The following is a 16,507-nucleotide window of genomic DNA, read 5'->3' on the forward strand; positions in this document are numbered from 1 at the left end:
GGTTTTCATCATTCTCCTCTTCATTGATCTTGGGCTCAGTATTCAGACTTTAAAAGAATTTCCAACCTCAGTGTTGAAGCAAGATGACATCATCCCAGCGACTTGCTTCCTTCCCTCCAGGTTCTTGAAGCTGCATGGAACGGCCACAAGGACCACACACCGACAGAGCCACCACTCAACCCGAACCAGCCTCACTCATTGCAGTTGGAGGGGGGGGGGGGGGGGGGGGGGACAGCATTTCACCAGCAATGTATTCTCAACCTGCAGGGATTTTTTAAATAACAAAAAAAATACACTCATGCAATGAGGGTGCTGCTGGCTCGGCCAGCATTTATTGCCCATCCCTAATTGTCCAGAGGGTAGTTAAAAATCAACCACATGGCTCTGAGTTTGGAGTCACATCTTGGCCAGACCAGCTCAGGATGCCAGATTTCCAAGGACAGATGGATTTCTCCTGGTTTCATGATCATTATTTAAAACTGCATTTCAGAGTTTCTAGTTTTAAAATTATATAATTCAAATATTACCATCCATTATGGTGGGATGCGAGTTCATGTTCCCAGAACATTAGAGCTTCATGGATTCAGTGTGGAGCAAATGATAACATGAGGCCATCACCTCTGCAAAGCAGTAAGGATGACCAAACCGGACGCATTAAACTGTAGGAATGGCAACACAGGCATTTCACATCAGAACACATTTCTTGATTGGTTCACAAATCTAACTTTTATTTCTCATCGCTACAGAGTGCATGATTCAGTTGCAATGCTGATTGCTTGGTCCACTTCCCTCCCCCACCAATAAAAATCGTCCCAGGGATCCAATTACAAACCAGAGGAAAACTCTCCGGTGATGCTCGGTGGCATGGCTGGAGCTCGGTCTCAGAGCCAGAGCCAGATGAGGCGTTTCTCCAGTGCCCACCAGCTGTTTCTATTCGCACTGAAGAAAAAAATACATTCATCTCACACAAAAAGAATTAGATTTCTTCGAAAGGTAACAGAGACAAAAAGCCTGGCTGTCAGCCTGCATGTGATTAATACCAAGCACCAACGAGAGACACATCCAGTGACAAAAAGGTGGGACATGTTTCCAATGTTTTTCCCCTTGGAGATGGTCCTGCCCTGCTGGCTTCCTTATTCTCCACCGCAAAGCTCCAGCAGAATCTTCTTATAATCCCCAGAGCAATCCCCCTAGAAACAAAGTTAAACAAAGGTTCAGTCCACATTGGCAGTGACGTCTGTTGGTTCCAGATAAATGAACCATCTCATTCCCACCATCCTTCTTCAGGGGACTGTGCATCCAAACGGCCAGACACTTCCCAACTCAGCAATGTCCACACAGGAAATTGGAGAATCCTGACAGTGTGAAAGCAGGCCATTCGGCCCATCCAGGCCACACTGACCCTCCCCAAACTCAGCACTACCTCTCCCAACCCTGCAATTCCCATGACTAATCCACCTAACCTACACATCTTTACAACATGGGAGGTCACCCACACACACAGGAGGAGAACATGCAAACTCTACTCAGAGGGTGGACTCGAACCCAGGTCCCTGGCGTTTTGAGGCAGCAGCGCTAACCAGAGTCACCATGCTGCCCAGGTGAAGTGTTTTCTGCACGTTTAAGCAAGATGTTCCCTAGAAATGTCACCACTCGCAATCTGGTGGTTAAAGATTCAAAGCTGTACTCTCAGGGCTAGAGCTTCCGGACCAAGCACCAAACACTGCAAGGCCTACATTCAGACTGCAGGGTGCACATTTGATGATTTCAAGTGGGTGTCAGCAGAACGGCTGAGTGCCAATTCCCACAGTTAGAGCACACAAACAGCAGTGTGATCATGGCCTGGCCAGCTGTGGTTTCACCACTGTTCATCCAGGGGAACATGTGGTAAAGAGCCCAGACACCACCCCCAGCTGCTCTCTGACAAGTGCCAAAACCTGCCAAACAAGTCACATGACGTCTTCAATTCACACACTGTCTGGATTCCCTCCTACAAAACTAAAAGTGGCAAGGGTTTTAAAAAAAACCAAACGTCATTTTCTTCTGGTCACCATTGTAACCTTGGAAGCGAACAGATGCTGGCCACTGTGCAAGTGGGTCAGGCTCAGTGGCTGATGGGATATCAGGAATCAAATCAGAGTCACACACACTGCTGTTTGTGGACACATGCTCAGCCATGTTCAGGACACACCAGCCCAACTCGGTCAGGTTAGCTGTGTGGGTGGGGAAAGAGGAGAACGTATCCTTTCGCAAAGAGGAGTTCACAGTTAATGCCCTGACTGTGGTGATGGAGGCTTTTCAGATTAAGAAGGAAATCTGGGGGAGACACCATTGCAAGGCTAAATATCTGGCTGGTGGTGTTCAATTCCCAACATAGGACAGGCAGGCAGACTGACAGGCAGGCAGACGGTGAGCAGAGGGGGTGGGGGTGATGGTAGTGGGAGGGATGGGCAAAATGAGACAGTGAAGGGGTTTGTATAAACCATTATTGTTGCGTGGTCACAGATTTTTAAAAAAAAAAGTAGTCTGCCATTGTCACTCAGCAATCATGAGGGGCACAGACGTATTCCCCAGCACTAGACAATCAAACCTAACAAATCCTGGTCAAGTCCACATTAACAGTATCCAGCACTGAGGCAGATAGCCCTCATTGACAGCTTGGTTATTCCATCAGCTTCCATGTCCATCCCAAACCAGTGCAGGTTACTGATCATTACTGCGGTGTCTAAAAACTCAGCAAGTCAGAGCTGACAATGTGTTAGCGGAAAAGTGCAGGGTCAGGCAGCATCCAAGGAGCAGGAGAATCGGTGTTTCAGGCAGGAATTCAGCAAGTCAGCCAAGCGTATGGAAAATGAACAAAACCACACAGTGCACAATGTCACAGTCCAGGAAATCTAAATACAGAACACAAGACCTCAAGACAAGTTGGGAATGAAAACTGCACAATTCCAACACAAATCAACCCAAGACATCAAGACCTTAATTCCATTTCCATTCTTGACTGAAGGTTTGAATTAAATTCTTTTTTCTCCACACTGACATTTTTTTTTAAAAACATGTCATGTCAATGGTCTATTATTAACTTCAACCAATGGTTACATTCTTGTACAATGTTCCTCATGAAACATCGATTCCAAACACTCAGGCTGGCACCTGTACCCACATTCTAACCTGGCCTTTGCCCCATGTGTACAGACTGTCTTCTGCAAAACAAAATGGATTGAGGTTGTCCCAGTGGCCACACCATGGCCAGCCAAGTGTTCAGTCTCTCACCGTCTCTCTACATCACCCGTTTCTGGCTCAGCCCAGAGCCTGTGCTGTTGCAAATTGCACGCCTGATGTTCTGCACCAATGCCTCCCTGTGCCCAGCCATACTCAGCCAGATCAACATTTCAGCTGGCTTCCCAACCACAATGGAAACAAGTGTTAACCCGAAACACACTCCACATCCTCCTGACAAGAACAAAAACACTATCTTACTCCCAGAAAAATCAATAAGACCACACCCACGTGATGTTACAGGTCTCAGGCTAAGTCTCATGACACCCGGGGGTTATCTCAGGAAGGACTCTGAAAAAGTGAACCAGTGCAAGCTGAGAAGTTCCATTAACTCAGTGATGACTCTGTTAGTACAGATACTCTTGACTTGTCAACCCAAGTTCAAAATGTTCACTTTCTGGCCTATACTGCCTTGGCATATTATGCTCAACCGGTCATGATACACCACTAACAGGGCTTTGGTTAGAGTTCCAATCACAAGAGCCTTCCTTCAGCTCCTTAGCATTTTACAAGAACACTCTGCACTCAGTCACATTCCACCCCACAGCAGTGAATACCGTGTGCAATTGGTCTTCTTAACTCCCAGGATTCTGGGTGACTGCTTCACAGAACACCTCCGTCCTGTCTGCAATCCAAACCCTGAGCTTCCTGCTCCTTGGCCAACATCACACTCTCACACTTCCTGCAGTGCTCCACCCCAAACTCAGCACTAGCTCGAAGAACAGCACCTCAGCTTCCACTTGGAAACTTCGCTGCCTTGTGGACTTGATATTTTCACGTTTGATGATCTTTCCCAGTCCTTTTCCCCCATCCACACACACCAGGCCTTGTTATCACATGGGCTGCTCCTGCAGACTCCCCATTGTCCCCCTGAGTGGCTACTCATTCTCCCAGGCTGATCTTTCACCTTTTCTTGGGCTGTCCAATTGTTTTTCCCCTTTCTCCAGCTTGACCTATTATTTACTCCTCCCTATCTTTTGCAGAAAAAAAAATGTTTTCCTCAGTACCAACACTTCTGAAGGGTCATTCAACCCAAGACATTGTTAAGTTGGATTTGTGCCCCCAAATGGTGGCAGACCTGCTCAGCTTTTCCCGCTATTTCTGTTTTTCTCCAAGAAAAGATCAGCCTTGTATTAGAGCAAGAACTCAGTGAAGCTTGGAATCCAGGAATGGCTGGGCTCATCTCCATGCTGGAGTTTAGAACAGCAGTGAGGTGCTGCGATGGAGAGGATAGCATTCTGTCCAGGCTTGACACTGGAGATTGGTTCCGTGAGGCTGGGGAAAATAGAGAACGCAGGGACCCGGTCTCAGCATAAAGGAGGGTCACTGACACCCATTTTGAACAATATGCTTCCCCCAACTGCCCCTCTTCCAATGCTCTGAACCCCCTAACGTAATAAAGACAGAGTCCCCCTTGTGCTCACCTACCACCCACCTCAGTCTCCACATTCAATAGATCACTCTTAACCACCATCGACCAACTCCAACTAGACCCCATGACCATGAACATCTTCCCCACCCCTCTCTGCCTTCCACAAGGACTGTTCCCTTCCCCAATCCTAGGTTTGTGGCACTCCCCAGCAACCCCCACCACCAAAACCTGCTGGTACACCACCCCCACCCTCCTCACCTCCATGCAGGGCCCCAAGCAGTCCTTCCAGGTAAGAAGGAGGTTCACCTGCCTCTCCTCCGAGATGGTTTACTGTATCCAGTGTTCCTGATGTGGTCTTCTCTCCATTGGGGAGCGGGAATGTGAACCTAGGGACCGGTTTGCCGACTCTCTCAGCCAGGCTGCAGGAGCCAACGTGACCTCCCAGTCACCACCCATTTTCCTTCTCCCAACAACTCCCTTTCTGACATGACCATCCTTGGCCTCCTCCATTGCTACAATGTACCAAACCCCAAATTAGAGCAACACCACCTCATCTTGTGTCTGGGCAGCCGACAACACACAGGAGTCAGCATAGAGGTCTCCAGCTTCAAATAAACTCCCCCTTCCTCCCTTACACCAACCAGATTCATTCCTCCTACTGACCTACCCTCCATAGAGTATCCCAACCAGACCCATTCCCCTACCTTATTACTCAACATTTAACCCAGACTAAGTGCACCTCATCTACACATCCCTGGACATGGAGGATGGCCAATCCACCTGACCTGCACATCTTTGGACAGTGGGAGGAAACCGGAGCACCCGGAGGAAACCCACGCAGACACTGGGAGGATGTCTGTGTGGAGTTTGCACAGTAACCAAAAAAGGTTGGAATTAAACCAGAATATAATCCATTGGCAGTAAGGAGGTACTGACCTGTCAGAGCACACACTTACCTTGATGAAAGAATACAAGGACTTGCCATACATCTTCTGAAATTCATCTTTGATGTCCAGCATATCCACTTCACAGCGAGAGACCATGACTCTGATCAAGGTATTGTCATCTGTTCCCATCCCCTAAGATCAAGGCAGCACCAGGTTAGACAGTTTCAGCTTTATGTGGGGAAAATGGGGGATGGATGGAAAAAAAACAGACAGAAACCCTCCAGGAATCAAAGCTGACCTTTCAGGGCCATCCTGAGGTAATGCCACATAGTCAGTCAGCGAGGTCAACTCGGAGACGTGCTCTGGCCTCTCATGCTCACCTCTCACCATCCTGGGTTATTACATTGGGATTCAGGAGTTATCATATATGCCCATTAGACCAATGTCATTTGAAGGATCTTGTATTCAGTTGTCTGTCAGGACAGTAGTGACTAAAACTCACTTAAGCACAGAGCCAGTGAAAGAAGCCTCTGTAGAAGGCTTGGGTTCATTTTTCTGCATGCTTCAACAACAACAACCCCATCCTGATGGAGTTCAGCATCTTACTGAGTGCAGCACTCCCTCAGCACTGCACCTCTGACAAAGGGAAGCTCCCTCTGCATTGCACTAGAGGTTAAACAGACTGAACTGACTGACTTGAACCCACACTTGGCCAGAGGACAGCTGTCCACTGGACCAATGCAGTCACTGCTACAGTCCACCAACCCTTGACCTCACCAATACCAAGGTGTCAACTCCTTTCCAAGCTGTTGTCATCTGGTGCCAAGATGCATCTTTATAGAAAAGTGTCCATTTGAACAAAGTCCCTCCTGAACACTCTCCACAGGAGCCCCAGCAGAGGGATGATCACTTGACAAACTCCAACCCAGCTTCAGCAGTGTGCAGGGAAAAATAAATTCAAGATCAACTTGAGCAGGAAAGGCCAGTTGAGTCATGGTCCTGGGAAATGCTCTCTGCAGGCAGAAACAACTACAGTTTCTCACTGACAATAGCAGCTCAGTTTTACTGAAAATCCATCAACAGAAACATTCTAAGCTGCACACTTTCAGGCAGAAGCACTTGTGCCTTGAATGCTCTAGGCAGCCTGTAATCACACCGACCCAAATCACCTTTCATATTCAGCCTGCATTTCACAGAACCAGGGACAAGCCAGCCACAGTCCTTGTGGGTAGGGGCGTTAGTGCCTGGAACGTGGACGGTATTGCAAGGACAGGGATTGGAGTCCAAAGTTTATCATTGCCAGCACAGCACAGCAATCTCCTGCTAAATTAGACAGTAAAGCAAGTCATACAACTCCGGGATCAAATGCTTGCGGGTTTGCAACTGACACTGGGCTGTGTGCAGTGAGCTCAACTGCATACCAGCCTGGAGCACCGTAAGGTACCGCGCCATGCGTTCAATAAGCACTTCAATGCACAGCAAGAGAACTGGATAATGCCAGCGGAAAGTATCGACTTGATTTACCTTCATGGATTTGTGCAGCCTCTCAGCAAAGTATGCTGGTCGGTTCCTCATGTTCTTCACTGGGAGAGGCAGAGACACACAAAGAGAGAGAGAGAGAGAGAGGGAGATTTGAAAGCCATTAGTCCTGTGTGAAACTGCACATTGAGGGGGCAAGCACAGTCAGAGAGGGGGGATAAAAAAGGCATGCTTACTCACCGACTGCTAGTAAAGCACTCTCCAGAGAGCCAGACATCTCTCCTTTAATGCTGCTCTCAATTTCTTTGTTTGCAATGGACTTGTATTCTTCAAAGACTGTTCAGGAAGAGAGCACACGAACGATGAGCAAGTGGAAATGCCTGTCCACAAACTGGTTGGTAAATTAACATCAATCCTACACAGCAGGCAGGAAGTCACTGTGCTGGTCCTTCCACATAGGGAAGGGAGCACTTTACCTGCTTGCCTTCTCTCCCCAGCTCACCCTGCATCCTGACACAGTCTGCAGTTCCTGGGGCCTCACACTAATGCTGTGTCCCAATGGCAGGGCAGCAGCACCTCATGGTGATGCCAGTCTCTCTCGTACACAGACAGCCAGACGATTATTCAAAACAAAACCAACAAATCACATTTTGTGCTGATCAGTGTCCTCAGGGAGGAGACAGTGCTCCTGCAGACTCAAGGGCTATTCAGGGCTATTGATCATACGGTGCTGGGTGTGTTGGGGACCCCCTCTACCCACCATGAGCTAGGCTGGTATCGATTCTGGAATATCAGTGCGTTTCAGGATGGCAAGTGCAGAAAAAACACTAAGAACAAAAACCCCCTTTCTGACCATCCCTCTGGGGCAGTGTTCATGTGAACGGCACTAACAGTGATTGGGGACAGACACAGACCAGTGTGGAAAATACACAGTTGCATGATTGGAAAACTGGCCAACCCCTGATTGTAAAACATCACAAGCAAAGACTAAAGTATTCCTGACCTCAGCAGGATAGGAGGCAGGCTACTTCCACATAAATTCTTTAACCTTGGTAAACCTAGTCAGAGCTTGATTAGTTGGCTCCACATAAATTCTGGAATATTAACTGAGCCTAAAGAAAGACATTTCACAAAGTCCTGAGCTCACAACAAGGACTAGATTATAGGATGACGCAAGTGACACAAGGTTTGTCAATACAGTACAGTAAACATCAGAAGTAACAGATCTAATGGATGACCAATCTAGAGTGATCATTCCTGATAGCTAGTAATAACATTTACACACAAAACGATTCCTGCTTGCTCTCTGTCAGCACCAACTTGTGAGGAAAATTAAGAGCTGTGAGCAACTCTAAGTTTAGCCACCTGCATGGAGTTGAATTGTCTGTTAGAACGAGTGGTGCTGAATTTTTGTTGACTTTGTTTATCTCTCAGTCTCAGTCTTGTTGCTATTTTTAATCCACTACTACATAGTGAGTGATCCACCATTGTGGAATAAGACAGTGTCTCGGGGAGAGGGATCACCCTTTACCCCAGTATCCCCAGGGAAAGAGGGGCCATCCCCCACCACCATCCCATGGCAGAATCCGTACCAAGAGCTTTGGAATTGCCTTCAGAAATTAATCCAGCCCACTGGGTCTGAAAGGCACCCCGAGGGAGTGATCAGGATTCCCAGGAAGAAACAAAGCCCCGTGTCTCCCTCCTGCATTGTTGCTCCTTGGGGAATTCGAGAAGGATATCAATGAGAAGATTCCAAGCTGACAGTGACAGGGAGGGAATTCAACTTCATCAAACTGCTCAGCTTGTACAAGCTGCAAATATCTGGAAAGCCAATTATTGTTTGAGGGCAGACATTTCACACAAAAGCAACTGTAGAGCCATGAGCAATGATCAGGGGGGAGTTAAAGTGAGGTGTTTGGATCAGGGCTTTGGCGATCTGAGATCCCAGGGGCCAGCCCAACAGTGATAAAAGTTCCCCGGGAGAGCAGGGCAGATGGAGTCAGGAAGGGAAAAGGATACTCAAGCAATGGAGATGGGATGTGCAGGCCCCACGTGGTCTAGCACTTGAAAACTGCAAAGTGTGATATTCTGGTTTTGCTTATTTACTTAATTAACAACCCTATACTCAGGTGACTGTAATGTTTTAGTTTTAAACTTGGTGCTCTCCTTTCTGCCTTCCTGTTCAGTTTTTGTCCCTTGGCCCTTGTAGCACTATGTTAACTGCATGTGGCGACACTGCACTTTTCACCACACTTTGGTCCTTGAGTACAAGTAACAATAAAGTCTAAATCTTAAATGATCAGTGGGTGAGTTGGGACACAAAGATCATCATCATTGAGCTCCTCAGGCCAATGAAGTGCCAGCTGACTGACGTAGCCCTACCCCTCAGCTCTAGTCTCCTTTCCAGTCCATCGTTCACCAGCACCAGCCAGTGGAGTTGGCTGTTCACCGTCACTTGGAACATGGTACTGTGTCCAAATCAGAACCAACAGCTAAAGCTGCAAGAAACTCCGGTGAGGACGACAATTTCACCATTTGCACAGAGACTCCAAACAAACATCACAAAAATTATAACACAGTCAGTCAGTCAGTCATCGCTGCTGCTGCTAACTGCTCAGTGAGAAGCAAAAAGGTGTGTGTGCGCGCATCATGGAGAGTCAATATTCCTGGGAAACTCAATCTCATGTTCCATTGGGACCCCACAACAACGTGAAACCCTTCCTTGGTATGGTATGGTGGAAAAGACCCCTTTCTGACTGCAGGCAATACCTGGACATGCAATTTTTGTTCAATTACACTTCATGATGTGAAGGTTGAGCTGTGACTGCCTCAAGGCATCTGATACAGCTTGGCAATGATGTGAACAAACTCAAACTGGCAGAACCTTTTCTGTTCACAAAGTTAAAGAAACGGTTTGTGTGACTGGCCATTCCCAGCTCCCTTTGCCAACGGGCACACACAGATTTGTGCCCCTCCCAGCCAGTGAGAGCTGCCCCACGTTGTGTTCTCATTGAACACATTTGTTACATTGGAAAATGCAGTCCCATTTCTAACCAACAGGCTGCGATAGAGTAGCAGATTTGGTCAGACCTTCAAGGACACAATGTGACTCACACAGGGAGTGAGTGAGTGAGTCAGTCAGTGTTTCGCTGCCATGGGAACACAGTACAGCAGTGTCAACAACTGTCACTCGACACAGAAAAGTCAACGGTGGCCCTGTGTACAGCACTCAGGCCTCAGACTCTGCAGGTTGTGGGTTCATGTCCCACTCCAGACAGACTCATGCCCAGAATTCTCAAACATAGCCAGGACTGGACTGAGCCACCTTTCAGATGAAAGGTACAGATTCTATCACACGACTCTGATCACTGCCCTGAACACATGACCCCTGGATGCTCCACACCCAGCTTCTGTGGGAATGGCTCTCTGTTTTTACACATCTGACTGCTCTTCACAAGCACTGGATTTATTTGTAATGCACATCCAACAGTATATGCGCCATACTGGACAAAGAGATTTCCCAAACATTTACGTTACAATTAGCACTGCTGTCTCATCACACCAGGGTCCCAGGTTCAATTCCAGCCTCGGGCAATTGTGTGTGGTGTTAGCATCTTGCCCCTGTGGTCTGTGTGGGTTTCCTCCCACAGATACTATGATGTGCAGGTTCGGTGGATTGGCCACAGCAAAGTCAGGGTTACAGGGATAGGATGGGGTGGCAGGGGAGGGGTGGGATGCTTTTTGGAAGGTGGGATGAAAACAATCCATTTAGTGTAGAAGCAGGGCTAGGATTCGGTGTAACCCAGTGACAGCCAAAAGGATCACAAAAAAAAAGGGAGCAGACACCCTGGATAGGGAAGGGATCATCTTTGTCAGCAGGGACACAGGGGCAGCATCACACCTTTCAGATCCTTGGCCTGTTTCTGGGAAAGAATAACCCTACTGGCTGGACCGGACTTCCCAAAGGATTCACTGGGTCAGCACATCCCCATTCTCCTTATCAACACCAGCAAAAGTCTGCTGTCAGTGCCTCTTATCAGCAAACGTTGAAGAGAGAACAGGAAAAGGCTTCTCTGGTTGGAGGTCAGCACCACATTGGTGTGGTCAGGAAGAGACCAGCTGCATGGAAGCATGAACAACTGGGTGGGAGGCACAACTGATGTACCCTGCAACTCCAGCAGAACCTCCTTACTCGGATACTTCCGGTCTCCTTTCACACGTGAGAGGGTATAACGTGGGAAACAAAAGGAGCATGCAAGCTTAAGAAAGCAACAGGCCATTTGGCCCCTCAAACCTGCTCCACCATTCAATATCATGGATCGCAGTTCCCTCAATCTGCAGCCCCCCGTCCCACACCGCCACATCCCTTCAGTCACAAGAGCTGGATCAGCCTCCTTTTTGCTAACCTATAATGTTCTGGCCACAACTCCTTTGCGGTAGGGAATTCCACAGACTGAGTGCTCTCTGGGTGAAGAGACACCGGAACATCCGTCCTGTGTTCACCCTGACTGGTCCGGTCAGAATTTTCTCCATTTCTCGGCAGATCACCCTCTGCTCAATCTTTCCTCAACTCCAGTCAGCAGAATTCTGACTAACTCGGTCTCTCCTCCTCAGTCAGTCCTGCCACCCCAAGAAACCTCAGCTGTACTCCCTCCATCACCAGAACATCCTTCCTCAGAGAAGGAGACCAAAACCACACGCAGTATTTCACGAGTGGCCTCACCAAGTGCAGTCAGACATTCCTGTAGCAGGAATCGAACCCTCTCACTGTCAAAGGCCCATGTGCAGTTTGGCATCTTCACTGCCCACTGTACCTGCACACTCCCGTTCAGAGACTGGAGTACCCCAGGCTCACTAAACATTCCCCTCGCCATTTACAAGCAAAATCATCTGACTCTGTTTTTGCCACCCAAGTGTACAACCTCACATTTATCCACATTCACCAGCAATCGGCCTGACCAAGTGACACTGCATTATGTCTGCACCCTCCCCCAGCTGCGAAAGTGTGTGTGTGTGTGTGTGTGTGTGTGTGTGTGTGTGTGTGTGTGTGTGTGTGTGTGTGAAGAATCCCTACACAGTGTGGAAACAATCCCTTCAGCCAAATAAGTCCACACCAACCCTCCAAATCTATCAGCTGCAAATCTGGAGAGCTTCCCTTGACTTCAGTCAATGCTGACTATCTAGATGGGGGAATTGGGGTGGACGGAGTACTGATCCCTGTCGTTCAGAAACAGACTGGTTTATGCCTGTCTGCTAACCAACATTGTAACTTCTATGCCCTACACCCAATCCGACAGGGTTTAATTTTATACATTCATCTCTTACTTGGGACTTGGTCAAAAACTTAACTAAAAGTCCAAATAAACCACATCCACCCCAAGCTGCCCTTGATCAGTTCGACTCTTGACAAAATCTACCCATTAATTTGTCAGGCATGACTTACCTGCTGACTGTGAAACGGTCTCCGAAATGCTCAGCTATAAAATCCTTCACTGTGGACTCGAGCATTATCCTCCCCACTACCATCAGGCTCATGAGTCAACAATCACCTGTTCTCTTGTCAAATAGCGGGGGTGAAGTCAGCTACCCTCCAATCTGTCTGAACTATTCCAGAGTCAAAATTATCTTCAAAAAGATGAAGACGAAGACATCTATTACTTCCTGAACTACTGTGGGATGATCAGGTCCTGGGGATTGGTCAGCCTTCAATCCCATCGAAATAGAAAAACAAAAATACAGCGCAGTACAGGCCCTCTGGCCCTCAATGTTGCGCCAATCCAAGCCCACCTAACCTACACTAGCCCAATAACCTCCATATGCCTATCCAATGCCCGTCTAAATGACCATATAGAGGGAGAGTCCACTACTGTTACTGGCAGGGCATTCCATGAACTCACGACTCGCTCAGTAAAGAATCTACCCCTAACAATCAGTCCTATACCTACCACCCCTTAAAGCTATGCCCTCTCGTAATAGCTGACTCCCATCAATTTCTCCAGGACTGTTTCTCAGCAGCTGCTCAATGGCCTCCAGTTCCTTGCTCCCAGGAAATCCAGTGTTCCCCAACATTTGAGACATGACTCATGTCCTCCTTTTGTGTAGACAGAGGCAATCTTTTATCAGGTACAGGTACACAATCTTTTATCCAAAATCCTTGGGGCCAGTTGTTTTTCGGATTTTGGAATAAGTGACATTTTCACAATGAAGTAAAATAAAAGTTACCAACAGCAGACCCACATGTCAATGCCTCCGGGTGCTCCGGTTTCCTCCCACAGTCCAAAGATGTGCGGGTCAGGTGAATTGGCCATGCTAAATCGCCTGTAGTGTTAGGTTAGGGGTATGGGTGGGTTGCGCTTTGGCGGGTCGGTGTGGACTTGTTGGGCCGAAGGGCCTGTTTCCACACTAAGTAATCTAAAATTAATGCCTGTCAGTGGTGGGTCGTGCTGCCATGTCACATCTCAGTGGTTCGACTGGGTGTGGAGTTGGCTCACCTGTTCGTACGCTAAAATGACACTCCACGAGAAACATTTCCAAAATTTGGATAAAGAACCACACCTGCACAAATTCCCTTGCTCAGCCATTTCTTTATTTTCCATGATAAATTCCCAGACTGAGAGACATCTGCACTAACTTTCACACAGGTTTTTCACATCAGGAACTTAATCGATCAGTTCATATGTTCCCCACACGCTTTTTCTCATTGTTTTCCCCTTCTTAATGGAATCCCTCCTTGCTGAGATCTAAACTGTTGTCCATTCTCCTGCCAGTTGTCCCTGCCTCTCATACTGTGTCTCCCATCCCTCCTCTGCCATGATTTAACCACCACTCTCTTGTGCCAGACAGCAGTGAACACAGTTTCAACTTCACTCATTCTATCGTTGAAAGTTTGCTATTGCCTATGTGTGGTCATTCCTTTCAGGAACATCTCCCAGTTAACCACTGCCAACTCACACCTCAGACCATTTTAGTTTCCCCTCGAGATTCGGAATTATAGTCTCTGTATCAACTCCCTCCCTCACCATCTCGGTAAAGATTTCTAATAAAATTAGAGTCACTCCAGGCATGTCTTACAGCTACATTACCAATTACTCCCTTCTCACAGTATCACCCCACCAAGTCTGTGACAGCCTGTTCTCTAGTTGGTTCCTCACTGTATCAGTCCTGGTAAACTATCCCTGTGTACACTCCAGCATTGTGATTCACTTGATTCATCCAATCCAAATGCAGATTAAAAAGTTCACCATAATTTACCACAGGTATCTCTGATTTGCTGTTTAATTCCATTCCCTACTTAACTATAGACTGGTGGTCTCAATATCACCCTCACAAAGGTTTCTGGCTGTTTCCTACTTCTTCAAATGCTACTCACACAGTTTGGACACTGTCAGATGGAAAACACTGGAACAATGTTGTGTTGCTATCTCCTTTAACTGGTAATCCAACCCCACTGCCTCTTCCTTTTTGTCTGTCCTTCTGAAATACTGAAAGCCTGGATGTTGGGTTCCCATGCCTACGCACCTTGCAAACATCTCCATTATCCCTTCTATCTCCCATCTTTTTGCAGAACGAATTTATCCAATTTATTTCGAATGATCTGTACATAGCTTGTCCCATTGCCACTTGATGCAATGTGGCTTTGTTGGATGCTGGCCTTTTATCCCTCTGCCTATCACATCTCGAACACCCTTCGCTGTTTTTTGTTTTAGTCAGTCATTCCCCTTCCTCCAAATCATTGCAGTTTTGTTTAAACCCTCCCTAATCAATTCCCTCAACCTCCCCCCACCACCTCCCCTATAGTATATCAGTCACAGTGCTGCCCGAGTCTGACTTGTCCACTTTAGACTCCTCCCAATACCCCAACAATCTGTCACCCTCTGCCCACACCCTCTGTCCTCTCCTAACTCCGTCCAGCAGCAGCATGGCCCTTGGCTCCCTACGCGAGTCGGCCTCATTTGCAGATTATTTCCTAACTCCCTATGTTCTGCTGTCTGGACATGATCCTGGTGTCATTGGCACCAATTCCTATCATGGTCAATACCTCTTCACGCAGGATGTCCTGTAGGCTTTGTTAACTGCTCTCGCCATTTGTCCTACCACCTTCCATGACACGTGCACATCTTTATCCAGGTCCCTCCAATCCTGCACTGTCTCTCTGGGATCTTTACATTGCCAATGTATCACCTCACATTTTTTCCACAATGACCCTGATCCACCACCTAGCCCAGTCTGCCCATGCCCCTCTCAAATTACCACATTGCAACTTAGCTGCAAGTTGGTGTTTCAGCTAGTGAAAGGCTTACCTCTTCGCAAATGGACTGGGTTGCGGACACACAGAATACTCAGGAAAGCAACTTCATCAGTGCCCCACTGTTTCTCTCCTGCTTCATACAGCACCTGGTTTACAAACAAAAAGCAACACAGAACACATCGCAGTGAGACACTACTGAGAATTAGGTGGGAGGTCACCCACGTCCCACTGGAGAACAATGGCTGAATAAATGTCTCTGAAGACAGCAAGAGGCACACACTCGTGAACAGGCTTTGGAACTGCTCACGATAGTGTGGAGGTGTCATTTTGTTCTTAACAAAACGGGCATTTCATCTGGTATTTCAGAAGGGCCCCACTGGACAAGTTAAAGTGTGGGAAGCCACTGTCAGACAGGAGCGCGAGAGAGATGCTGCATTTCTGCTCAGTCTCTGACTGGGGAAGGAGGACACACACACCTCCCCCCCTCAGGTCCTGTTTAAACCACCCAATACCAAGATAATTGGACACAGGACACTGGACTTGAGGGAGGGAGGGAGACAGCTTGTTCACTCCCAGACCTGACAGAACCCAGATTGTCAGCTACTGACATAATCGGCGTTCACGGTTTACAGTGATGTTCCAGATTTACTGATAGCTCTGGGCTGCTGCTTCCGGAAGCAGTGCTAAGCTGGTGGGGGGGGGGGGGGGGGGGGGTGCATTAAATTAACCCTCTCCTGAGCAGTCATTCCCATCAGGCAGGATACACCCACATGGCTGAAATCAGAGCCACAGTAATGCTTTTCAAATGCAAACATGCAAATAATAAAGTTAAAATTTGTAGCTCACACAACATTAAACTCCAAGAGACAGACAGACAGTGTGTACACAATTCCTCAAGGCAACAGTCCCCTGTGCCATTGGGAGGTGTTATAATGGGATGCAGAGTCTCATGGAGTTGCTAACAAACAGGACTGAACGCACCATGGACAGTGCTTTGACCTTTTGGGACTGAATGTTCCTGTCAATGTCTTAGCTGCTGTGATCAAAACCTTGCAAAGAGGATTATGTCAGAGGGGAAGCGGGGTGGTTGGAAACACAGATTAAAGAAACAGCACAGAACAAGATTCAGCTCGGAACAATATCCGGCTGTTGGAAGCAGGACAGAGGCAGAGTGGAGCGAGAGTGCAGATGGATCAGGACATCTTTGTGCATCAATCACACGTGGGGATGAAGCTGCACTAT

At 47.7% G+C, this 16,507-nt stretch overlaps 1 protein-coding gene across 1 annotated transcript in view; it reads right to left on the reverse strand.

The window, feature by feature from the left end:
- Positions 1-699: 699 nt before the first annotated feature.
- anxa4 (annexin A4) overlaps positions 700-16,507 on the reverse strand; it is a 47,124-nt gene continuing 31,316 nt past the window's right edge. Inside the window, exons 9-13 of the mRNA XM_060856347.1 lie at positions 15,318-15,411; positions 7,258-7,353; positions 7,063-7,121; positions 5,608-5,730; positions 700-1,190 (exon numbers count right to left, since the gene is read on the reverse strand). Of these exons, the coding sequence (XP_060712330.1) occupies positions 1,134-1,190; positions 5,608-5,730; positions 7,063-7,121; positions 7,258-7,353; positions 15,318-15,411 (429 nt within the window). The 3' untranslated portion in view covers positions 700-1,133. The remainder of the gene's footprint in view (positions 1,191-5,607; positions 5,731-7,062; positions 7,122-7,257; positions 7,354-15,317; positions 15,412-16,507) is intronic.

This window comes from Hemiscyllium ocellatum, chromosome 48, assembly GCF_020745735.1.
Source record: "Hemiscyllium ocellatum isolate sHemOce1 chromosome 48, sHemOce1.pat.X.cur, whole genome shotgun sequence".
NCBI classification, from domain to species: domain Eukaryota; kingdom Metazoa; phylum Chordata; class Chondrichthyes; order Orectolobiformes; family Hemiscylliidae; genus Hemiscyllium; species Hemiscyllium ocellatum.